This window comes from Falco cherrug, chromosome W (assembly GCF_023634085.1).
Source record: "Falco cherrug isolate bFalChe1 chromosome W, bFalChe1.pri, whole genome shotgun sequence".
Taxonomy (NCBI): Eukaryota; Metazoa; Chordata; class Aves; order Falconiformes; family Falconidae; genus Falco; species Falco cherrug.
In genome coordinates, this window is record NC_073719.1 from 17,003,506 (window position 1) to 17,029,537 (window position 26,032).

The 26,032-nt window shown below is 51.8% G+C and overlaps 3 protein-coding genes across 3 annotated transcripts; 2 read left to right on the plus strand and 1 right to left on the minus strand.

The window, feature by feature from the left end:
- The first annotated feature begins 2,631 nt into the window (after positions 1–2,631).
- LOC129734497 (urocortin-3-like) lies at positions 2,632–3,102 on the plus strand. Its single transcript, XM_055698057.1, has one exon. The coding sequence runs from the start codon at positions 2,632–2,634 to the stop codon at positions 3,100–3,102; it is 471 nt and encodes a 156-aa protein (XP_055554032.1).
- A 745-nt stretch (positions 3,103–3,847) lies between these two features.
- LOC114014870 (tubulin alpha-3 chain-like) lies at positions 3,848–12,219 on the plus strand. The gene is made up of 4 exons (XM_055698048.1): positions 3,848–3,864; positions 9,731–9,948; positions 10,145–10,293; positions 11,134–12,219. The coding sequence occupies exons 1-4, from the start codon at positions 3,860–3,862 to the stop codon at positions 12,115–12,117; spliced, it is 1,356 nt and encodes a 451-aa protein (XP_055554023.1). The 5' UTR covers positions 3,848–3,859; the 3' UTR covers positions 12,118–12,219.
- A 5,906-nt stretch (positions 12,220–18,125) lies between these two features.
- Positions 18,126–20,589, minus strand: LOC129734491 (tubulin alpha-3 chain-like). The gene is made up of 3 exons (XM_055698047.1): positions 20,397–20,589; positions 20,052–20,200; positions 18,126–19,211 (listed from the first exon to the last, which is right to left on the minus strand). Exons 1-3 carry the CDS (start codon positions 20,572–20,574, stop codon positions 18,228–18,230), a joined length of 1,311 nt encoding a protein of 436 aa, XP_055554022.1. The 5' UTR covers positions 20,575–20,589; the 3' UTR covers positions 18,126–18,227.
- Positions 20,590–26,032: the final 5,443 nt, after the last annotated feature.

The window sequence follows — 26,032 nt, forward strand, 5'->3', positions numbered from 1 at the left end:
AGTGTAATGCCTGTAAATTGCTCACGGGCATCCCGGCAATTTCCACCCTGAGGAATGGCACCCGCAGGTCACCCTCCGGCAGCGGCAGGTTTAACTCAGACTTCCTCAGATCCACCGCATGTGGGGTTTCTTCTTTTCCTGCTTTTTTCGGGGGCCGGGGGAATTGCATTTCAGCCACGTTACCCCCTTGTTCTGCCTTTCCCCTCACTCAGCCAAGGTCCCCAAAGAGTTTTGCTAAGTGTAAAAAGCCCGAGCTGGCTGCCGGGCCAAGCCACCCGTTTGAGGCAGCTGTGAAACAGAGGCAAGGAGGAGCCGCTGCTCCGCGGCTCTGGAGAGGGCAGCGGCAGCTCACACCAGCTCAGTCTCTCCCAGCAGCTGTGCCAGCTCTGCAAGGCCTTTTGAAGATATTCTGCCTCTCCACCCAGCAGCTCAGGACCAGGGTCCCAGGGAGAGCAGGGGTTGTAGACAAGGGTGGGAAATTTAGCAGCCTCTAAATTCATGCCACCCACCCTGCTAGCAGGGGCTGCCAGGATTTTCTTTTTTTTTTTTTTTTTTTTTTTGTGAGGGGGACTGTTCCTTCTGAGGCTGAAACGCAGCTGCAAAGGGGGAGGTTTTGGGGTAGGAGAAAGATCTTCATCCTGTTAAGCTTTTGCAAGCAAAAAACTAAGTCCCAGTGTTTACATGTCTGAATTGGGGCTGAAGGAAGGAGAGGTTTGGGCCCTGAATTGCTCTTGCATGGGGGCTGTGTGCCTGGGGAAAGGTTTCCTCCCCCGTGCTGCCTGGGTCGTGCCATGGCTGCTGCATGTCCTCTGTCTCTCTTCTGGACACAGGGCAGAGTTAAGGGGGTGGCTGTTGCCTGGGGGGGGGGGGTGTGTGTGTCTCTGTGGGGTTTTGTGCAGGGGCATGTGAGGCAAAGGAGTGGAAATTAAACAGGTCCTTCAAATCCTGCCTGTACGACCTGCCCCATTCTCCCCCTCTGAGGGACTGCAAAGGGCAGGGTTAAGGGGATAAACCTGTCCCAGTCTCCCCCTCCACAGGACGGTGATGGACAGTTAAAGTGACAGCAGTTTCAGGGACCGCGGCTCAGGGGGAAGAAGAGCAGGTCCAGGGTGACAACTCCTAGGGCAAGTGATTTGACTTGATTTTGATGGGTCTGAGGACATCTCCCCCACCCAGCAGCCCCTTATGCAGTGGTGCACAGCCTCCATACCCAGAAGATGCACATACTCCATCCCCAAAGACACAGACATCCATGGAGACCCAAGGGAGCCATCCTGCTCTGAAAGAACTTCCCACGGGCTTCCCCAGCCTCCCTGACACCTCCACACTCCTGTCCCCATGGGAAATAAATTAGCAGTTCGTGACCCCAAATCAGTGATGAAACCCCAGCCCCAGGCAGGGCCCTGCACCCCCGGGGACTGTCCCCTGGCCAGGGCTTGCCATGCGATGCCCTTGCCACAAGGTGGGGTCTGAAGATCGGGAATGCCAGCACACCTCCAGGCGCTTGGAGGGGCCATGTGCCCTCAGGGCTGGCCCCAGGGACACTTTTCTGACCTCGACAGGGGCAAAGACCCTCACCATGAGATCCCCTGTGGCCTTTTCGGTGGTCTTTTTGAATGCTCGGGTGGGTATACAGGGCAATGGGTCGCTTCTGGGAGAGACAGGACTCAGAGATGGGGAGGTTTTGTGGAGCAGGAGGGTTATCCCAAGGTTTTCAGTCCCCCTCAAGGCCCAGAAATGACTGTCTTTCAAGCAGGGAGTGACGCTGCTATGATGTTATTTTGGAGGTGGCCCCAGGTCCCCAGGCAGGGCTGTCCACAGGGGGACTGCACCCTAGATGGGCCATCAGATGGGGCAGCCCATCCTGAACGCAGGGTGGAGGGGGGTCCTGGGCATGGAGCCATGGGGTAACAGGCAGCCCTGGAGCACCCAGGGTCAGGGCTGGAGAAGGGACATGGGGCCATCACAGTGGACTGGTGGCAGATCACACCTCCAGCACTGGGGCTGACTGTCCCCCACTCTTCATGCCCTTTTCAGAAGGAGTTTTGTGAACAGGTGGAAGGGCAAGTTCTGGTTTCAAAGAGCACAGAAACATCTCTGGTGGCTTCAGACTGACCAGAGAGGAGCTGAAAGGAAAACCCACCTTTACAGCACCTGGTGGTACCCACAGTTACTCCATGGAGGAGTTAGCAAGGTAGAGAGGGCTGCAGGGAGGCTGCAATGAGATTCCTCCAGGCAAGGAGGTACCCACAGTAGAAACCGTCTCTCCTGCAGCAGGCACTGGTGCTTCAGCAAATGGATGGCCAAATCCTTTCCTTCATGGAGACTGCAGCTTTGCAAAGCATTTTGGACATTCCACCTCCCACCCAGCACCCCAAAACCAAGGGCTGGGGGATTGCACCTTGGAGGAGGAGGCCCCAGGACAACTGATTCCCACCCACCTGTCCTAACCATTAGAGGGGATGGGGGAGACCTGGGAGGTGAAACCAAGAGTGCAGAATCTGGGAGAGGGACCCAGGTCTATGGGATGTGGGAGGATGGGGAGACAATGGTGCTCTATCCTGGGCCCGGCAGGATGCTCATGCCCATCTCTGCCCTCCCCTCACTCTCTCCATTGGGCAGGCCACCACAATGGCCCACACCAGGCTGCTGCTCCTCCTTGCCCTCCTCTGTGCTGCCGAGACTGGCCAAGCTCTCCACCTCTACAGCGCCGCCTCTATCTTCAGCTGCCTTAATGCGGCCCTTGCTGAAGCCCAGAAGAGCCGCCCAGAAGAAAACACCATCTTGGACAAGCGCAGTTTCGACTTGCCATCGCCAGAGGAGGTGTCAGGTGAGGAGGTGGGGGAGGATGCGGTGGATGAAGAGATGGGGAAAAGGACGTTCCCAGGTGAAGGCCATTACAAATATGTCTTCCAGGCACAGGTAAAGGGGAAGACGTACCAAAACCGGGCCAAGAGCGACCGCCGCACCAAGGTCACCCTCTCCCTCGACGTCCCCACCAACATCATGAACATTCTCTTCAACATCGCCAAAGCCAAGAACCTGCGGGCAAAGGCCGCCGCCAATGCTCACCTCGTGGCCCAAATCGGGTGGCGGAAGTGACCCCCCACAGGGCAGGGGGGACTCAGAGCTGGGCTGGCTGCAAGGGGCCACCACCTGGCCCCAGCTTGCTGGCCAGACAGGACTGATGGCCGTGTACGATATCAGTGTTGTATATTTTTGACCCATAGAGCTACCTAACTTTCATACCTCTTCTTCCTCCTTCTCTCCTTCCTGATCTCCTCCATCCCTCCTCCTGGACATTTCCACGCGCGGGGAAGAGGCTTGTGTCTGCAGCAGGGCAAAGGGACGCATTGCCTCAGGAAGGTCTCTAATTAAAGCTACAATCTCTTGAGTTTCCAGTGCTTTGTTATCCCATCGCCTCCACTGGGTGCTCGATCAGGCCTGTCTGGGCCCACTGGGTTTCCAAAACCTCCCTCCAGCTCAACTTCATGGCCCTGTCTCCACCACCATCCAGACCCTACTCCCTCCCAAATTCTCCATACACAAGTTGTCCCTACACACAATCATTACTGCATTGGAAAGGGAAAAGCAAGAATGGGCAGGGGACCTCAAGAGGAATTTCCCAGTTTCCCCTTCTGGGGACTCTCTAGGTTTTAAGGTTGTTTTACAACCACTCCTTTCCCCACCAGCACCTTCAGCAGTTGCAGCTGGGACAGCATCAACCTTCCGATCCACATGGCCCTTCACAAGTGTTCCCAAGTCATCACTTGGCACTGGTCAGGGCCACCCCACGGCCTCAGGTGAGTCTGGACCCCAAGAGCTGCAGGTGCCTCCCTGGCTGCTCCAGATCCACCTCATGGGGTCTGTCCATGTTGCCCAGTCTATCCCTGCCCACCTTTCCCACCACTCTGCCTTTCCTGGTAGACCTCTGTACCGGTTTTTCAGTTGGTAGAGCTTCAGCTCCCTATGCGCAGACTTCAACATTCAACAACACAAACATTCACCCTGTTCTTTTCCACCTTCCACTGAAGCCCAGCTCACCAAGCTCCCACCCCTTCACCTTAGACTATTTATCCCTTCCTCTAAATCTGCCATTCTCTTCACCTCCCAGCCCCGCTCCAAGATGAAACTTCATCTTCTGACCTCCATCTCTGCATGTAGCAGGCATGGGAGATGGAGAGAATTTGGCCTTTCTTTCCCAGAAGATGTTTATCAAAAGCAACAAAGCAGCTCCCACCAGCTCCATCTAGGGCATGGCCAGAGCACTCCGGGGGGACATTAAGAGGGGATAGATCTCCAGTTGAAGGGTTGGCAGATGGACTCACCAGCTCCATCTGAGGAGATGTAGGTGGAGGCATCTCCTCGCCGCCCCACCAAGCACCCAGAGGAGGCAACACAGCTGAATTCGGCCCCAGCAAGCCCATGCTCAGGTGGTCAAGGATCCTAGACGATCCACAGACCAGGGACTCAGGACCCAACCCCCAAAAGCAAAAACAAAAAAAAAGGAGTACACCAGGCCCTTCAGCATCTTCCTCTCATAGCACACATCTCCAGCAGACGACCCACCAACATGCCCACAGCATCTCTGTGCAATGGCCTCCTCCTGCCTCAGCTCCAAGGCTGTACAGGCGAGGTCTTTCCTTGTTGCAATCCGCTGTAGCCTTGCACTATATTGACCTTTAAGTACACTTTATGTATATAGCTTTATACATTTTTATAGCCCAACACCCTACACATCTATCCCCCACTGGTATGTTGAGCTCTCGTTCAGCAGGACATAGGCATTGTCCCCATTTTACACCCAGGGAAACTGAGGCACACACGCCCACTCACATCTGGTCAGGCAAAGCAGGGTACAGCAAAGTCAGACCTGTCTGGGCACCCAGCTGGACATACTCTCGTTCCTTTGTGGGGTTGTCCAGAGGTGCCCCAGGTTGTCAGAGTTCAGCCTTTTCTGGTGCAGAGATGTCTAGAGTAACCTTGGGCAGCAAGGAGCAACAGGGATTTGCTCAGAGCCGAGGGAGAAATCATTGCTCTGAGCAGAAAGTTGAAAAGACTTTCCCCTGTGCTCCCCGGTGAGCTCCAGTAAAGCACTGGTCCAGGCTGGGAACAGGCTTTTGTCCCCCACCAGCTGCCATGGGGATCTGCACCATCCCTGGTTTTGAGGTCCTTCTCCAGCACCAGGTTAGACAATGGGAATATCTCAGCCCCACTGGTGCCTGGAAATCAAAACATCACACGCCTGGGGCTCACGCTGAGTGAGCTCAGTGAGCTTCTGATCCCCTTTAATGAAGGCAATTAACATTGAAGTGACACCACGGAAGCAGATGAGCCAAGGTGTTTGCTGGCACCAGGCTGTGCTTGCACGTGCAAAGCTGAGACAGGGACAGCAGATACCAGCTGATAGTGAGTGATGGGGAAAGCAGAGATCCTCCATCCCCAGCTGCATCCCCGCCAGGGAGTCTCACACACACCCGGCACTGGCTTGGACGAACCCTCCCAAAATTAATCCTCCTTCTCAACCTCTGCCAGGCGAGACCAGGGGTTGCTTGGAGGGGCTGAAACACATGCAGATGTTGGAGGAGCCAGATTTCCTGAGGAAGCTGGATAGAAATAGGAGCACTGAAATCTCCATCAGCACCCATCTGTGCCTGGGAACATGTAGAGCCAAGGCTGCTGTGCTTGGAAAAGACATCATTGTTGATTGGGGTGATATGTGCAGTTTTGTAAAAGCCAGGTGAGGATTTGGTCTTTCCTGCCGTTTCATGCAGGAAGTCTTGGTATTGCACTCAAAAAGAGAGGTTTGCTCAGGCATGGGTGCACAGTTGCTGCACACTCACAACATACCTGCCTGCCTCCATTGCCAGGTCCCCTCCAGTCTCTTCATAATCCTTACCCCAGGCAGCCAGCTCTTCCCAGACCTCCAGGAATGCCCTCGTCCTCCTTCTCCTCCTCCACATGATAATGCTCAGAGGCTTCTTTCACCCACACCAGAGCAAACCAGAGATGCTGCAGTGATTTAGACAGCCCCCAAGGACAGCAGATCCTGAACCTCATCCTGGGATCAAGGAGGTCCCATGCCCATCTGGCTGAGGAAGGGATTCAGGCAGTGTAACTCAATGGGCATCAAGCATCTGGCCAAAAATGCACTCCCACTGTGCAAGGAGGTATCCACACTCACATCCATGGGGTCTTGGCTAAAAAAACCAAGATGATTTCCAGCAGCAACCACAGGCAGAGTTTGCCCATGCACCTCGGGACAGAGAGCAAGGGAACATGGCAGAGTTATATCAGGAGATGATCCCTAAGCAGGGTGGTGAGATGCACTTCAGGCTGCAGATACACCTAGAGGGAGCCATCCCTGGTGGCATCAAAGCCTGCTTCTGGGATGTCCTGTCCCATTCTTGGAATGTTTTGTCCCACTCCTGGGATGTCCGGTCCTGCTCTGAGCCGGGCCAGCTGTAACCAACTCTTCCAGGAACAGGGCTACCCCCGGCCACCCAGGAGCTCTGCATGGAACTCTGTCAACACGATTTGTGATATGAATAGGAGCACATAAAGATGCAAAAGCAACCCAATTATTTGAAGAAGGATAAGAAACTGCCCCCAGTTTCAGCCGCAGACCCACTGGCTGCTGGATGGGTGATTTGCTCTGCTCTATGTCCCTCTCACGTGCTTTTGCTGTGACTCTGGACTGTTGCCTTCCTGACCATTTTCTGTGAGTTGTGCCCTGGGGCAGTCCCATTTTCTGTTCCTCTTCTTAGAAGACCCCAACTTTCCCACTGAACCCAAGAGAGGTGGTAGGGCAGAGGGTAAACCACCCATATCCAGGGCACCAGACCACGAGACTTAGTAGGTCCCGTAAAGCCCATCCCCATGTCTTAAGTCTAAATCAGATTTTACAACTTGTGTTTCTGGCCTCTGAGACATCCCATGTCCGTGAGGTTTTGCTTTTTTATATGCTGCACGGAGAATAAAACCATTGTCCATTTGCAAAGTGGTGGTCACATTGGTGCCCCTCAGTCCTGGCATTATGCCATATACTGTCACCTCTCTCCTTGTCTGTCCCAAGTCCCCCCAGACATCCATCAGCCCCACATCACAGAACAGCCTCAGCATCTCTGATGAATTTTTGCCACCTAACAGCTCTTATCCCTATCTTAGAGAAGGGACACTGAGGAACAGAAAAGTCCCATCTCCACCAGTGTTCCAGGACCACACAGGTCCTACATTCCCCTCTGGCAGTGAGGCCCATCTCCACGGGACAGGCTGGGGAGAGCTCCACTCTCTGCACTGTCAATGGCCTGGGGCCAGGAAAGGGGGATGCTGCAAAGTTCAGGCACAGCCAGGGCAGCTGGATTGCGTTCGATGGGCCAACACTGCCCTGGAGCTGGGAGAGCCTGGCTTCCTCATGGGGCACCAGTGCTGGAGAACCAATCCCAGCCCCATGACATTACCCCAGGGCAGGAGCCCCATTCTGCAACTCCTGTCCATCCCCAAGAGATTCAACAGACGTGCTGTTTGCATTTGGAAAAGGGCAATGGAACACAGAAAACACATTTCCAGCCCTGAGGATGGCAACGAAAGTTTTAAAAATTAGCATAATTCTTTAAATATATAAATAAATAATTCCACATGCTCCCCCACCCCCAAAAAATAACCATTCAAAGCTCCTTTTCTGATTTCACAGAAAGTGCTCTTAGACATCGTAGGGAAAGCAATTCTGAATGAATATTTAAAAGCCAAAGAAACTCCAAACTCTATGGGTTTGCAGGTGCAAATCCTTCAAAGAACCTTGATTACCCCACATGGCTATCCCTCCTGGAGCAGAAACACCTGAACCCTTTGCCAGCAGGTGGCTGCACAAGGAGGGAACAGGAGGGACCCCTCTAGCAGAGAGCCCAGCTCTACCTTCTATAAAAAGCCCAAGAGGGAGGCAGATAGGGTGTGCTCTCAGGGAGGTGGTTCTAAGTGTGGTAAGGGGTCCTGGAGGTTTGGAGCAATGGTGAGTAGCTGTGGGTCTGCTCTCTGATAGTCAGGGCTGGTCCTGCCTGGCTCCGCAGGAGGGTGAGGCTGGCGATGGCTTTTTTTTCCCAGTGAGATGTTTTGCCCCTGGCTGTGTGCTTCCGTGGGTGTAAAACTGGTTGTGGGGTATGGGGGAGCATGTGAGCCCTGGACAAGGGGTTCCTAAAGGCGCAGAGCTTGTGCTTGGGCATGTCCAGTGCTGGGTTGGCTTTGCAAATGTTGGTGTCCCCCTCTTCCTGACCTAGGGAGGGCTACTCTGCTGAAATGCCTTCAGACCTGTTTATCCTTCTGTGTGAAGATATTTTGAAGGTATTGCTGGTGGTATTCAATACATGACTGAGCTAGGTGCCCATCTGGTGCTGCTGTGGGGCTGGGGCAGACCTGGAACAGGGGATGAAGGTCTCTCCTTGTGGAGACTGGTTCAGCATCCCTGTTCTGTCCTTGGCGTTGGGGGTGGCTAAGGCTGTCCTGGGACTGTTTTAGGAAGAGAAGTGCAGTGGTGGTGGCTGAGGGCTGCTGTATTAAACATCAACACTCAGGGCAGGACCCTCTGCTGTAGTGGAGGATGTTGCTGCCCTGTGTCTGTGCTTGGTAGGGGTCCTGCTGTGCCAGGCTTCTTGCAAGAAGTTAACTTGAGAGTTGCTGTGCTGGTGCAGTGTCCTGCCTAGGCCACAGCTAAAAGCAGATGGTGAAGGCAGACTAAGGTTTGGGTAAGCCCATCTGACACTTTCTTATCTTGTAGCTCAGGGCTTCTTGAAATGGACGTGGTTTTTTTCCCTTAGTAAGCCTCAGTAGAAGTCTCTAGTCCAGTCTCTTTGAGCCCAAAAGCCTGGGTTTCACAGCCTCCTGTGTCAAGGAGTTCAACAGCACAACCACACTTTCTGTACAGGGACTCCTCTCTAGCCAAGCCAAGAGCAGTTGCTTTATGGGGCAATTACTAGTCTTGTATGGAGGTAATGAAGAAATGCTCTCTTGCTTGGATTCTCTCCAGCTGTCTCTAATCGGTGATCCTGCATAGCTGTATCTAATCTAAATGGAGATGAGAAACTACTCTGACAGTCAGTTCTTGAAGCTCAACAGCACTGGCTTCTCCCATCAGAGAGAAGCAGAGGGCTGCTGCTGCTGTCTGAGCAGGGAGAAGTCTGCCTGTACCTCCCTGGGAGGAGCATGGTGGGAGTGTTCCCACTGCTGCCTAAGGCTGGCTGGGCTGAATCATTCCCTCCTCTGCAGCTGAGAGCACCAGATACAGTACCTGGGAAGGCTGTCTGTGCCCTGTCTCCTGCCCCAAGGCAGGATCAGCAAAGCAAAGAGAAGAAACCATGAGCAGCTGGACCTGATAGCCACCATGTACTGTAGATTCAGCAGCTGGGCGTGGTGGCCTGCTTCTTGTAACAGGGCTCTTGAGCAATATGAGTGTTGGGATGCGGAGGGACCTGCCACAACACCCTGCTCTCTGCATCTGCCTTGCTGGGGAGATTGCAGCATCTCTCTGAAGTGCTAATGCTTATTTGTGGGTTGTTCAGCAGCTCTCGGGTGCCTGCTACAGAGAAAGTGTCCTGGCTGCCACCAAGCTGGGTTAATGTTCCTCTTGTCCATAGGTTGTTAGCCACATGCTCTATAAAGACATTCAGAAGTGCCCGCTCTAGTCTAATTCCTCAGTGTACACTCCTAACTTTCTCTTCTCTCCCATTCCTGTGCAGAGGGAGTGTATTTCTATCCATATTGGCCAGGCTGGTGTCCAGATGGGCAATTCCTGTTGGGAATTATATTGCCTGGAGCATGGGATTGAGCCAGATGGATTCTCCCCCAGTGAATTCCCAGGGCAAGCAGACTCTTCCTTTGGGACCTTCTTCAGTGAGACAGGATCAGGGAAGTATGTACCCAGGGCAATATTTGTTGACCTAGAGTCTACTGTCATTGGTAAGTCATGGAAGGTCTCCAAAACTCTTGGGGGTGGGGGCAATAACTTCTCTGTACCTGAAGTGTGGTGTTGGCCACCTAAACTCTTGGAAGCTAGCAGCCTCACCATGTAAAACTGCCTCTAAATTAGTGCAAGTAACTTGGTAGACAGCAGATCTTATGCTAGTGACACTCATGAGATCTCGATCCCCTCCAGATGAGATCAGGACTGGGATCTACCGCACGCTCTTCCACCCAGAGCAGCTCATCAGTGGCAAAGAAGATGCTGCCAACAACTATGCTCGGGGCCACTACACCGTTGGGAAGGAGATCATTGACTCTGTTGTTGACAGAGCTCGTAAAATGGTAAAAACCTTGTGGAGGGTCGTCTGCATAGCGCTCTGGTTGCTTTTGCCCTGGCTGTCAAGAGATGCAATGGGCTGGGTGGCTGGAGTGGAGAGAGGGAGGCAGTGGTGAGACTAAACCAAGCATATCTTGGTTGGCTTGAAAATGCCACTGTGACCTGGAGCAACACAATGGGATGCCTGTGGGTGTAGGTCTTGCTGCTTGGGACTTAAGGGGAAAACCAGGGACTCAAGATGCCCCCAGCTTAAGCAGGAAAAGAAGCAGCTGCGACTTGACTGTCCAGGCAAGAGGGCTTTCCCCTAATGTGTGTAGGGTTTGCTGTGTCAATCCTGATCCAAAATCTTATCCCAAACAATGTCACATCTCAGCTTCTGGATAGTGGCTCCCCTTAGACCTCTCTTCCCTAGTGTGATAGTGTCTGGAGCATAAGGTTTCACCCACACAGACCTCAGAAGTGCTGTGATAACACTTGATTTAAGTGGAAACTTGTAGTGACTTTCAGACTTCTCCTAATCTTCTTGACTGTTAGTATTGTGAGTCTCTCTGACCTAATACGTCACTCCCTCAGGCCAGGCCTCCTTTCCTCCAAAAGTAGAAGATAATGTAAAAGCAGCTTAATTTGCTGTGTCTAACAGATCCCACCTTCTAGAAGTGAGAGGGTTGTGTGTAAGCAGTAAAAAAAAACAAAAAAAACAAAAAAAACCCAAACAAACAAACCAAAACCCACAAACGCCCAAAGACTTGATCTTGATGGTTAAACACAGAACTTTAGCTTAAATCCAAGGACACCACAATAACTCCATTAACTCGGTCCTTCTGGTTCTTTCCCTGGTGCTCCAGACTGAGCAGTGCAGTGGCCTCCAAGGATTCCTGGTCTTCCATAGCTTTGGGGGAGGCACAGGCTCTGGGTTCACCTCCCTTCTCATGGAACGGCTCTCTGTGGAGTACAGCAAGAAGTCCAAGCTGGAGTTCTCTGTGTACCCAGCCCCACGGGTCTCCACAGCAGTGGTGGAGCCCTACAACTCTGTCCTCACCACCCACACTACCCTGGAGCACTCGGACTGCTCCTTCATGGTGGACAACGAAGCCATCTATGACATCTGCAGCCGCAACCTGGACATTGAGCGTCCCACCTACACCAACCTCAACAGGCTGATTGGGCAGATAGTCTCGTCAGTCACTGCCTCCTTGAGATTCAATGGTGCTCTGAATGTTGACCTGACTGAGTTTCAGACCAACCTGGTGCCCTACCCACGGATACACTTCCCGCTCACAACCTATGCACCCATCATCTCTGCAGAGAAAGCCTACCATGAGCGGCTGTCTGTGCCGGAGATCACCAATGCTTGCTTTGAGTTCTCCAACCAGATGGTGAAGTGTGACCCACGCCGTGGCAAGTACATGGCATGCTGCCTGCTGTACCGAGGTGACGTGGTGCCCAAGGATGTGAATGCAGCCATCGCAGCCATTAAAACACGCCGGTCGATCCAGTTTGTGGACTGGTGCCCCACAGGCTTCAAGGTGGGTATCAACTACCAGCCTCCCACGGTGGTGCCTGGGGGAGACCTGGCCAAGGTGCAGCGGGCTGTGTGCATGCTGAGCAACACCACGGCCATTGCGGAGGCATGGGCCCGTCTGGACCACAAGTTTGACCTGATGTATGCCAAGCGAGCCTTTGTGCACTGGTATGTGGGGGAGGGCATGGAGGAGGGGGAGTTTTCAGAGGCCAGAGAGGACCTGGCTGCCCTGGAGAAGGATTATGAGGAGGTTGGAAGGTACTCTGCAGATGGAGAAGATGAGGCTGATGAGGATGAGTATTACTGAACTGCAGTCTGTTCTTAATGAAGTCAGTCCTCTGTCATAAGGCTAAATTGGTTCTGAGTGCCTGGAGGTGCTAAAGGGTTGTCCTGAACAGCAATGCTACTGTTTGACGTATTATACCTTTTCTGCTTGCATAGTTTATGCTCTCATAGTGCACTTCTGTAGCATGGGTGTCTTGAGCTTTATCACACTGCTGTTTATTGGTGAGTGAAGCTGAATAGGTGCCTGACTTAGTGCTGGGGACGCATCCTGCCTAGGCAGAGGATCTGGATTTCTAATCCAGGGGAATGTTGCAAGCTGCCTGCTTTGGCTAAAATGGCAAACTCTTGCTCTAGCTTTTACTGTAAAAGCACCTTTTAATTAGAAATGCACCTGTATACTTCTATGCAACTGTCTTTTTTTTATTATTATTATTTGAATAAAGATTTTCTTTCTCTGAGTTCTTTGGACTTAATGAAGATTTATTCTGTGGGGTGGTCCCTTCTGTGTGGATGTTGTCCTGGGGAGAACAGCAAATGCTGATAAGAGTGTGCTCTGGGCAGGTCATCTGTAAGGATCATCAACAATAATTATTGCTGTGAGGCAAGTGTCTTATATCCTGCAGGGACTTGTCTGTCTGGAGCTGGATGCTGTTCTTCTTGCCACCAAGAGCAGCTTGGAGGAAGCATGTCTGGGAGAACAGGGAACCCCCAGTTTGACCAGTGCCATTACAGGGAGTGGCACCTGGGCAAAAAGTACTTTTCTGGTGGGGCTTTACCTCACCATCTTTGGTAAAGCCTGTTTGTTGCCCGAGCAAGTACTGGCTGGTGGAGCAGTGCTGTAGCTGTAGACTGGGGTCTTGCTCAGGGGTTGGTGCAAGCATGAGCTCAGTCCTGTGCACCTGGGGTTGGAGTTTGCCCTGAGGAGGTGTGCCAGGCCAATGTGATGGAGTGGCTCAGGAGGAAAAGCAATGAAAAGCCTCTGATAAGATATAGAGAAGGAGTGTTCATAAGCCTGTGGGGTAGGAGAATGGCTGGCTCCATGCTGCATGGAGTTATACACCATATTTGTTTGTTGTATACCCACTCCTCATTTTAATGCTGGGTTCTGTCTCAAAGTGAAGTCAGTCTCCCTCTGCCCCAGACCTCCTCCATACCCTGTAGCTACAGCTGCCCCCTGTCCTAATGGGGATGTGATTCTGGAGATGTTCCCAAAGTGATGCACTGGCAGGTACAGCCAGGGATGGTTAGAAGGATGGAGATGTGTTGCTGCCTCCTATAATTGGGAGCTGGAGAAGGATTATGAGGAGGTTGGAAGGGACTCAGCAGATGGAGAAGAATAATATTTTTACCTGTGGGAAGGCAGCTTGGAAGAAGCTTTTTGTAACCTAGTCTGCCAATCCCTCCCAGGGAAAGGAGTTGGTGGGCTGGGTCTGAGGAACTGTGACTTAGAAACTCTACAGCTTGTCTGAAAGCAACTCTTTGGTCAAGTCTCATGCATGTACAAAGTTGACTAAATAAATAGTGATTAGCAAAACATCTTCTTCTGGCTTGTGGTGGCTGCAGGGTGGTTCCCATGTTGCCTTGGTCACTGTAGTCCTATCTGTAGGGCTTTCCTGCTTGCAGATGCTGGGGGGAGCCCTGTGAACTGGGGTGGGTGACAGCATGATGTGAGCCATCTGCCCTGGGGTGGGACTGCCGTGTTACAGTGAACGTTGAAGTGATGGTTGTGCTCAGCACTGGCTGCCCGTGCCCTGTCAGTGTGCTGAAACGGCCAGCTCTGGGTTTTCTGTGCTGCTTGCTGCTCCAAGGCATAGCAGGGGGGTGGGATCGGGTTTCCCTGGTCCCTTGCTGCCGTGCAGAGCCCTGCTAAAGCAATCTATGTCCTGCATTCCCCGGCCTGCCTGGAACCGTAACTGGAGTTGAGATGAGAATTCAAATACCTCTGCTGTCTGTCAGAGCCCTGTGAAAGCACCCAAACAATGTCCTAGCTCTAAACCAGGGAGATGTTTCTGGCATTAGACTTCTTCCTTCTTGTGCTGGGTGATGGCCACTCAGCAAAAGCGATGCAGGAATCCCTGTGAACAGCTAATAAGCTGAAAAAGGGGAATTAACTTGATTGCTACAGCTCCCCTGGACCACAGCAGGCTATTTCTCCACTGGGTACTCCCCTCCCAGTAAGTGATCCAAGAAAGGGAGCTGGCTGAGATATGATGGGGAAGCTGGATCTGCAGTCAGGCTGTAATTGAAGGGCTGACAGCCTTTGCTTTGGAGGAAGGTTTAAACAACCCAACGGAAGGGTGGAGGGGGGTGGTTATTATTAAAGCCTGTCTCTACTTGCCATTACTCAGCTGGGCTTCTGGGGGTGGCAGTCTCCCAAGGTCATGGAAGTGGTAGATCCTGGGGGCTGTCTCACCTCCAACTGCCCTCTGCCTTTGGGAGCAACACTGGTGGAGCTGGCAGTGTGATGGCTGCAGAAGAGGGAACGAGCTCTCCTGTGCCTCCTGGCCCCACCAGGTGCAGTTTTATGTGTTGGGAAATGCCTCTCTCAAGAGGACTGATGTAGACCCTGAAGCGATGACTAAACCTCCCTCCAGAGGAAAAAAAAACCAACAAAAAAAGAGTGGACAAAGCAGAAAGTACCTCAGGCAAGGTGATGCCAGCTCTGCCTTCCCCTCCTAGGTACTTGGTCAGGAGCTGAGTAACGATTGCTTGATTTTTTTTTTATTTTTTTTTTTTGGTGGGAGCACTTTTCTTCTCCTCAGTATAGATGCCCTTGGATAGGGGTCCTGTTTTGGAGTACACGGTCTGTTTTCCTTGTGGTCCATTGGCAAGGCAGGTCATCTCACTACCCATAAACTGAATGCTGCAGGAGGAAGGCATGGCAGCCAGAGTAGCTGTACCATGTTTGATGGCCTGAGGTTGCATCTAGACCATTTAATTTTATGGTACTGGAAAAGCTTAAACTCTATGGATCTGAATACTCTGCATTCGTGGAGAGTCAGCCTCCTGCTTCCCAAAAGTACTATTTTCATTTTTTTTTCTTCTCATTTTAAATCTTCTGGTGTGCTTGATAGCTCTTGAATGCAGAGCTGTATGGCAAGAGCCTGGTGCGCAGCTCTTACCGGTGCTGGGAGTGGAGGAAAAGTCTGGCTGTTGGACACTTGGGGACATGTGCTTCTCTGCAGCCAAAGCACAGTCCTGCCCAGTGCTTTGACAGCCTTGCAGCTCCATCAGGGCATTTTTGTGAATGTTCCTGAGCTTCAGGCTCATCAATTTGCAATGGCAGCAAGTTCCTTTCTGTCATATCTGTGTGCGATGGCCACAAGCTGAACCCAGAAGCGATGATGGAGTGAGGCAGTTTGTACCCCAGCCAGCTGAAGACTGTGTCACCCTATGCTGAAGACCAACCCAGCCTAAGCAGCCTCATCACCACTGGCCCCATGCAGAGCTCCACACCTGCTCCTGACACAGCTCTCAGCTTGCATCATGCCATGGAATGGAAGCAAGAGGCAGCAGTTGCTGCTGGATCTGGGATTAACAGCACTGAAGAAGAGGGAACTTGCCTGACACCCTATAAGAAGTCTCTGGCAGAGCTCTGTGTGTACCTTGAGCCTCCTCCCTGCAGGGCAGTTATCTAGTTTGTCTCATTTGGAGAAGAGGAGGCTGCAGGGTGACCTAATTGCTCTCTACAGCTTCCTGAGGAGGTGAAGCAGAAGGGAGGTGCTGATCTCTGTGGTGTCCAGTGACAGGACATGCGGGAATGGTTCAAATCTGCACCAGGGGAGGTTTAAACTGTACATTAGAAAGCATTTCTTTATCATAAGTGTGGTCAAACACTAGAACAGGCTTCCTAGGGAAGTGGTCGATGCCTGAAGCCTGCCAGTGTTTAAGAGGCTTTTGGAAAATGCCCTTAATTTTCTTTAACTCTGTCAGCCCTGAAGTGGTCAGGCACTTGGACTAGATCATAATTGTAGGTCCCTTCCAACTGAAATAGTCTAGTCTAATGATGAACCACTCTGCCCCATTGCCTGTGATCTACCCCTATTGCCCCAGCAGTAATTAACAATAGAAAATGGGCTGGAGCAATGTGCTGGAAGCAGATCCCGCAGGCTGCTCCATGGTTGCTGTTCACAGGAGTGGGGTTTTTTATGACCAGCTTGGCTATTCCAGCACACAGGTAGAGAAAATAAAGCTGAAGCTGTGCAATGAAGTGTGTGCTGCTCTTCGGCGTGGGTCTGTACAATCCACCACTCATTAAGTTGATAAAGCATTGCCTATGGCCATTGAGCCAGAGATGCTGACTCCCCAAAAGCCACAGGATTGATCCCTCGCCAAGGAAAATCCTTTCCTTCCCTCTCTCACTGCATTCATAGGAGGGCAGGAGTGGGTCTGTGCAGACAGACATACTGGAGTAATTGATTGCAGTAATAAACAACTGCTCCAATTACATCAGCCCTGGTGCTGTGCTGATTGCTTTCCAAGCTGCAGGAGCGTGTGGCTGTACTCCTGTCTTGCTCAGCTATACTGGGTCAGCTTGTGGCTCCAAGCAGGAGTGATGCTTGCTTTGTGTCCACCCCAGGCTGCTGTCACATTTTTGGGGGATTGGACCAGTGGCTTCCAGCCTTAGCTGGCTGTGGGAAATAGAGCCACCAGGGAAAGGTGGTAGCCCTCAGGATCATGACCCTCCCCAAGAGCAGTGGGCCATACCTGACGTTTTCACTGAGGTAATTTCATAGCAGCGAGTTGAGCACAGAGGAGGCTTCAGCCCAACAGTAGAGGGGAGGACCCATCTACTGTCTATTCATGCTCCCAGCACCCTGGTTTTTTAGGCTAACTGCAGCTAACAATGAGCTCTGGGCTCTTTCCACCTCCCAATTATAGGAGGCAGCAACACATCTCCATCCTTCTAACCATCCCTGGCTGTACCTGCCAGTGCATCACTTTGGGAACATCTCCAGAATCACATCCCCATTAGGACAGGGGGCAGCTGTAGCTACAGGGTATGGAGGAGGTCTGGGGCAGAGGGAGACTGACTTCACTTTGAGACAGAACCCAGCATTAAAATGAGGAGTGGGTATACAACAAACAAATATGGTGTATAACTCCATGCAGCATGGAGCCAGCCATTCTCCTACCCCACAGGCTTATGAACACTCCTTCTCTATATCTTATCAGAGGCTTTTCATTGCTTTTCCTCCTGAGCCACTCCATCACATTGGCCTGGCACACCTCCTCAGGGCAAACTCCAACCCCAGGTGCACAGGACTGAGCTCATGCTTGCACCAACCCCTGAGCAAGACCCCAGTCTACAGCTACAGCACTGCTCCACCAGCCAGTACTTGCTCGGGCAACAAACAGGCTTTACCAAAGATGGTGAGGTAAAGCCCCACCAGAAAAGTACTTTTTGCCCAGGTGCCACTCCCTGTAATGGCACTGGTCAAACTGGGGGTTCCCTGTTCTCCCAGACATGCTTCCTCCAAGCTGCTCTTGGTGGCAAGAAGAACAGCATCCAGCTCCAGACAGACAAGTCCCTGCAGGATATAAGACACTTGCCTCACAGCAATAATTATTGTTGATGATCCTTACAGATGACCTGCCCAGAGCACACTCTTATCAGCATTTGCTGTTCTCCCCAGGACAACATCCACACAGAAGGGACCACCCCACAGAATAAATCTTCATTAAGTCCAAAGAACTCAGAGAAAGAAAATCTTTATTCAAATAATAATAATAAAAAAAAGACAGTTGCATAGAAGTATACAGGTGCATTTCTAATTAAAAGGTGCTTTTACAGTAAAAGCTAGAGCAAGAGTTTGCCATTTTAGCCAAAGCAGGCAGCTTGCAACATTCCCCTGGATTAGAAATCCAGATCCTCTGCCTAGGCAGGATGCGTCCCCAGCACTAAGTCAGGCACCTATTCAGCTTCACTCACCAATAAACAGCAGTGTGATAAAGCTCAAGACACCCATGCTACAGAAGTGCACTATGAGAGCATAAACTATGCAAGCAGAAAAGGTATAATACGTCAAACAGTAGCATTGCTGTTCAGGACAACCCTTTAGCACCTCCAGGCACTCAGAACCAATTTAGCCTTATGACAGAGGACTGACTTCATTAAGAACAGACTGCAGTTCAGTAATACTCATCCTCATCAGCCTCATCTTCTCCATCTGCAGAGTACCTTCCAACCTCCTCATAATCCTTCTCCAGGGCAGCCAGGTCCTCTCTGGCCTCTGAAAACTCCCCCTCCTCCATGCCCTCCCCCACATACCAGTGCACAAAGGCTCGCTTGGCATACATCAGGTCAAACTTGTGGTCCAGACGGGCCCATGCCTCCGCAATGGCCGTGGTGTTGCTCAGCATGCACACAGCCCGCTGCACCTTGGCCAGGTCTCCCCCAGGCACCACCGTGGGAGGCTGGTAGTTGATACCCACCTTGAAGCCTGTGGGGCACCAGTCCACAAACTGGATCGACCGGCGTGTTTTAATGGCTGCGATGGCTGCATTCACATCCTTGGGCACCACGTCACCTCGGTACAGCAGGCAGCATGCCATGTACTTGCCACGGCGTGGGTCACACTTCACCATCTGGTTGGAGAACTCAAAGCAAGCATTGGTGATCTCCGGCACAGACAGCCGCTCATGGTAGGCTTTCTCTGCAGAGATGATGGGTGCATAGGTTGTGAGCGGGAAGTGTATCCGTGGGTAGGGCACCAGGTTGGTCTGAAACTCAGTCAGGTCAACATTCAGAGCACCATTGAATCTCAAGGAGGCAGTGACTGACGAGACTATCTGCCCAATCAGCCTGTTGAGGTTGGTGTAGGTGGGACGCTCAATGTCCAGGTTGCGGCTGCAGATGTCATAGATGGCTTCGTTGTCCACCATGAAGGAGCAGTCCGAGTGCTCCAGGGTAGTGTGGGTGGTGAGGACAGAGTTGTAGGGCTCCACCACTGCTGTGGAGACCCGTGGGGCTGGGTACACAGAGAACTCCAGCTTGGACTTCTTGCTGTACTCCACAGAGAGCCGTTCCATGAGAAGGGAGGTGAACCCAGAGCCTGTGCCTCCCCCAAAGCTATGGAAGACCAGGAATCCTTGGAGGCCACTGCACTGCTCAGTCTGGAGCACCAGGGAAAGAACCAGAAGGACCGAGTTAATGGAGTTATTGTGGTGTCCTTGGATTTAAGCTAAAGTTCTGTGTTTAACCATCAAGATCAAGTCTTTGGGCGTTTGTGGGTTTTGGTTTGTTTGTTTGGGTTTTTTTTGTTTTTTTTGTTTTTTTTTACTGCTTACACACAACCCTCTCACTTCTAGAAGGTGGGATCTGTTAGACACAGCAAATTAAGCTGCTTTTACATTATCTTCTACTTTTGGAGGAAAGGAGGCCTGGCCTGAGGGAGTGACGTATTAGGTCAGAGAGACTCACAATACTAACAGTCAAGAAGATTAGGAGAAGTCTGAAAGTCACTACAAGTTTCCACTTAAATCAAGTGTTATCACAGCACTTCTGAGGTCTGTGTGGGTGAAACCTTATGCTCCAGACACTATCACACTAGGGAAGAGAGGTCTAAGGGGAGCCACTATCCAGAAGCTGAGATGTGACATTGTTTGGGATAAGATTTTGGATCAGGATTGACACAGCAAACCCTACACACATTAGGGGAAAGCCCTCTTGCCTGGACAGTCAAGTCGCAGCTGCTTCTTTTCCTGCTTAAGCTGGGGGCATCTTGAGTCCCTGGTTTTCCCCTTAAGTCCCAAGCAGCAAGACCTACACCCACAGGCATCCCATTGTGTTGCTCCAGGTCACAGTGGCATTTTCAAGCCAACCAAGATATGCTTGGTTTAGTCTCACCACTGCCTCCCTCTCTCCACTCCAGCCACCCAGCCCATTGCATCTCTTGACAGCCAGGGCAAAAGCAACCAGAGCGCTATGCAGACGACCCTCCACAAGGTTTTTACCATTTTACGAGCTCTGTCAACAACAGAGTCAATGATCTCCTTCCCAACGGTGTAGTGGCCCCGAGCATAGTTGTTGGCAGCATCTTCTTTGCCACTGATGAGCTGCTCTGGGTGGAAGAGCGTGCGGTAGATCCCAGTCCTGATCTCATCTGGAGGGGATCGAGATCTCATGAGTGTCACTAGCATAAGATCTGCTGTCTACCAAGTTACTTGCACTAATTTAGAGGCAGTTTTACATGGTGAGGCTGCTAGCTTCCAAGAGTTTAGGTGGCCAACACCACACTTCAGGTACAGAGAAGTTATTGCCCCCACCCCCAAGAGTTTTGGAGACCTTCCATGACTTACCAATGACAGTAGACTCTAGGTCAACAAATATTGCCCTGGGTACATACTTCCCTGATCCTGTCTCACTGAAGAAGGTCCCAAAGGAAGAGTCTGCTTGCCCTGGGAATTCACTGGGGGAGAATCCATCTGGCTCAATCCCATGCTCCAGGCAATATAATTCCCAACAGGAATTGCCCATCTGGACACCAGCCTGGCCAATATGGATAGAAATACACTCCCTCTGCACAGGAATGGGAGAGAAGAGAAAGTTAGGAGTGTACACTGAGGAATTAGACTAGAGCGGGCACTTCTGAATGTCTTTATAGAGCATGTGGCTAACAACCTATGGACAAGAGGAACATTAACCCAGCTTGGTGGCAGCCAGGACACTTTCTCTGTAGCAGGCACCCGAGAGCTGCTGAACAACCCACAAATAAGCATTAGCACTTCAGAGAGATGCTGCAATCTCCCCAGCAAGGCAGATGCAGAGAGCAGGGTGTTGTGGCAGGTCCCTCCGCATCCCAACACTCATATTGCTCAAGAGCCCTGTTACAAGAAGCAGGCCACCACGCCCAGCTGCTGAATCTACAGTACATGGTGGCTATCAGGTCCAGCTGCTCATGGTTTCTTCTCTTTGCTTTGCTGATCCTGCCTTGGGGCAGGAGACAGGGCACAGACAGCCTTCCCAGGTACTGTATCTGGTGCTCTCAGCTGCAGAGGAGGGAATGATTCAGCCCAGCCAGCCTTAGGCAGCAGTGGGAACACTCCCACCATGCTCCTCCCAGGGAGGTACAGGCAGACTTCTCCCTGCTCAGACAGCAGCAGCAGCCCTCTGCTTCTCTCTGATGGGAGAAGCCAGTGCTGTTGAGCTTCAAGAACTGACTGTCAGAGTAGTTTCTCATCTCCATTTAGATTAGATACAGCTATGCAGGATCACTGATTAGAGACAGCTGGAGAGAATCCAAGCAAGAGAGCATTTCTTCATTACCTCCATACAAGACTAGTAATTGCCCCATAAAGCAACTGCTCTTGGCTTGGCTAGAGAGGAGTCCCTGTACAGAAAGTGTGGTTGTGCTGTTGAACTCCTTGACACAGGAGGCTGTGAAACCCAGGCTTTTGGGCTCAAAGAGACTGGACTAGAGACTTCTACTGAGGCTTACTAAGGGAAAAAAACCACGTCCATTTCAAGAAGCCCTGAGCTACAAGATAAGAAAGTGTCAGATGGGCTTACCCAAACCTTAGTCTGCCTTCACCATCTGCTTTTAGCTGTGGCCTAGGCAGGACACTGCACCAGCACAGCAACTCTCAAGTTAACTTCTTGCAAGAAGCCTGGCACAGCAGGACCCCTACCAAGCACAGACACAGGGCAGCAACATCCTCCACTACAGCAGAGGGTCCTGCCCTGAGTGTTGATGTTTAATACAGCAGCCCTCAGCCACCACCACTGCACTTCTCTTCCTAAAACAGTCCCAGGACAGCCTTAGCCACCCCCAACGCCAAGGACAGAACAGGGATGCTGAACCAGTCTCCACAAGGAGAGACCTTCATCCCCTGTTCCAGGTCTGCCCCAGCCCCACAGCAGCACCAGATGGGCACCTAGCTCAGTCATGTATTGAATACCACCAGCAATACCTTCAAAATATCTTCACACAGAAGGATAAACAGGTCTGAAGGCATTTCAGCAGAGTAGCCCTCCCTAGGTCAGGAAGAGGGGGACACCAACATTTGCAAAGCCAACCCAGCACTGGACATGCCCAAGCACAAGCTCTGCGCCTTTAGGAACCCCTTGTCCAGGGCTCACATGCTCCCCCATACCCCACAACCAGTTTTACACCCACGGAAGCACACAGCCAGGGGCAAAACATCTCACTGGGAAAAAAAAGCCATCGCCAGCCTCACCCTCCTGCGGAGCCAGGCAGGACCAGCCCTGACTATCAGAGAGCAGACCCACAGCTACTCACCATTGCTCCAAACCTCCAGGACCCCTTACCACACTTAGAACCACCTCCCTGAGAGCACACCCTATCTGCCTCCCTCTTGGGCTTTTTATAGAAGGTAGAGCTGGGCTCTCTGCTAGAGGGGTCCCTCCTGTTCCCTCCTTGTGCAGCCACCTGCTGGCAAAGGGTTCAGGTGTTTCTGCTCCAGGAGGGATAGCCATGTGGGGTAATCAAGGTTCTTTGAAGGATTTGCACCTGCAAACCCATAGAGTTTGGAGTTTCTTTGGCTTTTAAATATTCATTCAGAATTGCTTTCCCTACGATGTCTAAGAGCACTTTCTGTGAAATCAGAAAAGGAGCTTTGAATGGTTATTTTTTGGGGGTGGGGGAGCATGTGGAATTATTTATTTATATATTTAAAGAATTATGCTAATTTTTAAAACTTTCGTTGCCATCCTCAGGGCTGGAAATGTGTTTTCTGTGTTCCATTGCCCTTTTCCAAATGCAAACAGCACGTCTGTTGAATCTCTTGGGGATGGACAGGAGTTGCAGAATGGGGCTCCTGCCCTGGGGTAATGTCATGGGGCTGGGATTGGTTCTCCAGCACTGGTGCCCCATGAGGAAGCCAGGCTCTCCCAGCTCCAGGGCAGTGTTGGCCCATCGAACGCAATCCAGCTGCCCTGGCTGTGCCTGAACTTTGCAGCATCCCCCTTTCCTGGCCCCAGGCCATTGACAGTGCAGAGAGTGGAGCTCTCCCCAGCCTGTCCCGTGGAGATGGGCCTCACTGCCAGAGGGGAATGTAGGACCTGTGTGGTCCTGGAACACTGGTGGAGATGGGACTTTTCTGTTCCTCAGTGTCCCTTCTCTAAGATAGGGATAAGAGCTGTTAGGTGGCAAAAATTCATCAGAGATGCTGAGGCTGTTCTGTGATGTGGGGCTGATGGATGTCTGGGGGGACTTGGGACAGACAAGGAGAGAGGTGACAGTATATGGCATAATGCCAGGACTGAGGGGCACCAATGTGACCACCACTTTGCAAATGGACAATGGTTTTATTCTCCGTGCAGCATATAAAAAAGCAAAACCTCACGGACATGGGATGTCTCAGAGGCCAGAAACACAAGTTGTAAAATCTGATTTAGACTTAAGACATGGGGATGGGCTTTACGGGACCTACTAAGTCTCGTGGTCTGGTGCCCTGGATATGGGTGGTTTACCCTCTGCCCTACCACCTCTCTTGGGTTCAGTGGGAAAGTTGGGGTCTTCTAAGAAGAGGAACAGAAAATGGGACTGCCCCAGGGCACAACTCACAGAAAATGGTCAGGAAGGCAACAGTCCAGAGTCACAGCAAAAGCACGTGAGAGGGACATAGAGCAGAGCAAATCACCCATCCAGCAGCCAGTGGGTCTGCGGCTGAAACTGGGGGCAGTTTCTTATCCTTCTTCAAATAATTGGGTTGCTTTTGCATCTTTATGTGCTCCTATTCATATCACAAATCGTGTTGACAGAGTTCCATGCAGAGCTCCTGGGTGGCCGGGGGTAGCCCTGTTCCTGGAAGAGTTGGTTACAGCTGGCCCGGCTCAGAGCAGGACCGGACATCCCAGGAGTGGGACAAAACATTCCAAGAATGGGACAGGACATCCCAGAAGCAGGCTTTGATGCCACCAGGGATGGCTCCCTCTAGGTGTATCTGCAGCCTGAAGTGCATCTCACCACCCTGCTTAGGGATCATCTCCTGATATAACTCTGCCATGTTCCCTTGCTCTCTGTCCCGAGGTGCATGGGCAAACTCTGCCTGTGGTTGCTGCTGGAAATCATCTTGGTTTTTTTAGCCAAGACCCCATGGATGTGAGTGTGGATACCTCCTTGCACAGTGGGAGTGCATTTTTGGCCAGATGCTTGATGCCCATTGAGTTACACTGCCTGAATCCCTTCCTCAGCCAGATGGGCATGGGACCTCCTTGATCCCAGGATGAGGTTCAGGATCTGCTGTCCTTGGGGGCTGTCTAAATCACTGCAGCATCTCTGGTTTGCTCTGGTGTGGGTGAAAGAAGCCTCTGAGCATTATCATGTGGAGGAGGAGAAGGAGGACGAGGGCATTCCTGGAGGTCTGGGAAGAGCTGGCTGCCTGGGGTAAGGATTATGAAGAGACTGGAGGGGACCTGGCAATGGAGGCAGGCAGGTATGTTGTGAGTGTGCAGCAACTGTGCACCCATGCCTGAGCAAACCTCTCTTTTTGAGTGCAATACCAAGACTTCCTGCATGAAACGGCAGGAAAGACCAAATCCTCACCTGGCTTTTACAAAACTGCACATATCACCCCAATCAACAATGATGTCTTTTCCAAGCACAGCAGCCTTGGCTCTACATGTTCCCAGGCACAGATGGGTGCTGATGGAGATTTCAGTGCTCCTATTTCTATCCAGCTTCCTCAGGAAATCTGGCTCCTCCAACATCTGCATGTGTTTCAGCCCCTCCAAGCAACCCCTGGTCTTGCCTGGCAGAGGTTGAGAAGGAGGATTAATTTTGGGAGGGTTCGTCCAAGCCAGTGCCGGGTGTGTGTGAGACTCCCTGGCGGGGATGCAGCTGGGGATGGAGGATCTCTGCTTTCCCCATCACTCACTATCAGCTGGTATCTGCTGTCCCTGTCTCAGCTTTGCACGTGCAAGCACAGCCTGGTGCCAGCAAACACCTTGGCTCATCTGCTTCCGTGGTGTCACTTCAATGTTAATTGCCTTCATTAAAGGGGATCAGAAGCTCACTGAGCTCACTCAGCGTGAGCCCCAGGCGTGTGATGTTTTGATTTCCAGGCACCAGTGGGGCTGAGATATTCCCATTGTCTAACCTGGTGCTGGAGAAGGACCTCAAAACCAGGGATGGTGCAGATCCCCATGGCAGCTGGTGGGGGACAAAAGCCTGTTCCCAGCCTGGACCAGTGCTTTACTGGAGCTCACCGGGGAGCACAGGGGAAAGTCTTTTCAACTTTCTGCTCAGAGCAATGATTTCTCCCTCGGCTCTGAGCAAATCCCTGTTGCTCCTTGCTGCCCAAGGTTACTCTAGACATCTCTGCACCAGAAAAGGCTGAACTCTGACAACCTGGGGCACCTCTGGACAACCCCACAAAGGAACGAGAGTATGTCCAGCTGGGTGCCCAGACAGGTCTGACTTTGCTGTACCCTGCTTTGCCTGACCAGATGTGAGTGGGCGTGTGTGCCTCAGTTTCCCTGGGTGTAAAATGGGGACAATGCCTATGTCCTGCTGAACGAGAGCTCAACATACCAGTGGGGGATAGATGTGTAGGGTGTTGGGCTATAAAAATGTATAAAGCTATATACATAAAGTGTACTTAAAGGTCAATATAGTGCAAGGCTACAGCGGATTGCAACAAGGAAAGACCTCGCCTGTACAGCCTTGGAGCTGAGGCAGGAGGAGGCCATTGCACAGAGATGCTGTGGGCATGTTGGTGGGTCGTCTGCTGGAGATGTGTGCTATGAGAGGAAGATGCTGAAGGGCCTGGTGTACTCCTTTTTTTTTGTTTTTGCTTTTGGGGGTTGGGTCCTGAGTCCCTGGTCTGTGGATCGTCTAGGATCCTTGACCACCTGAGCATGGGCTTGCTGGGGCCGAATTCAGCTGTGTTGCCTCCTCTGGGTGCTTGGTGGGGCGGCGAGGAGATGCCTCCACCTACATCTCCTCAGATGGAGCTGGTGAGTCCATCTGCCA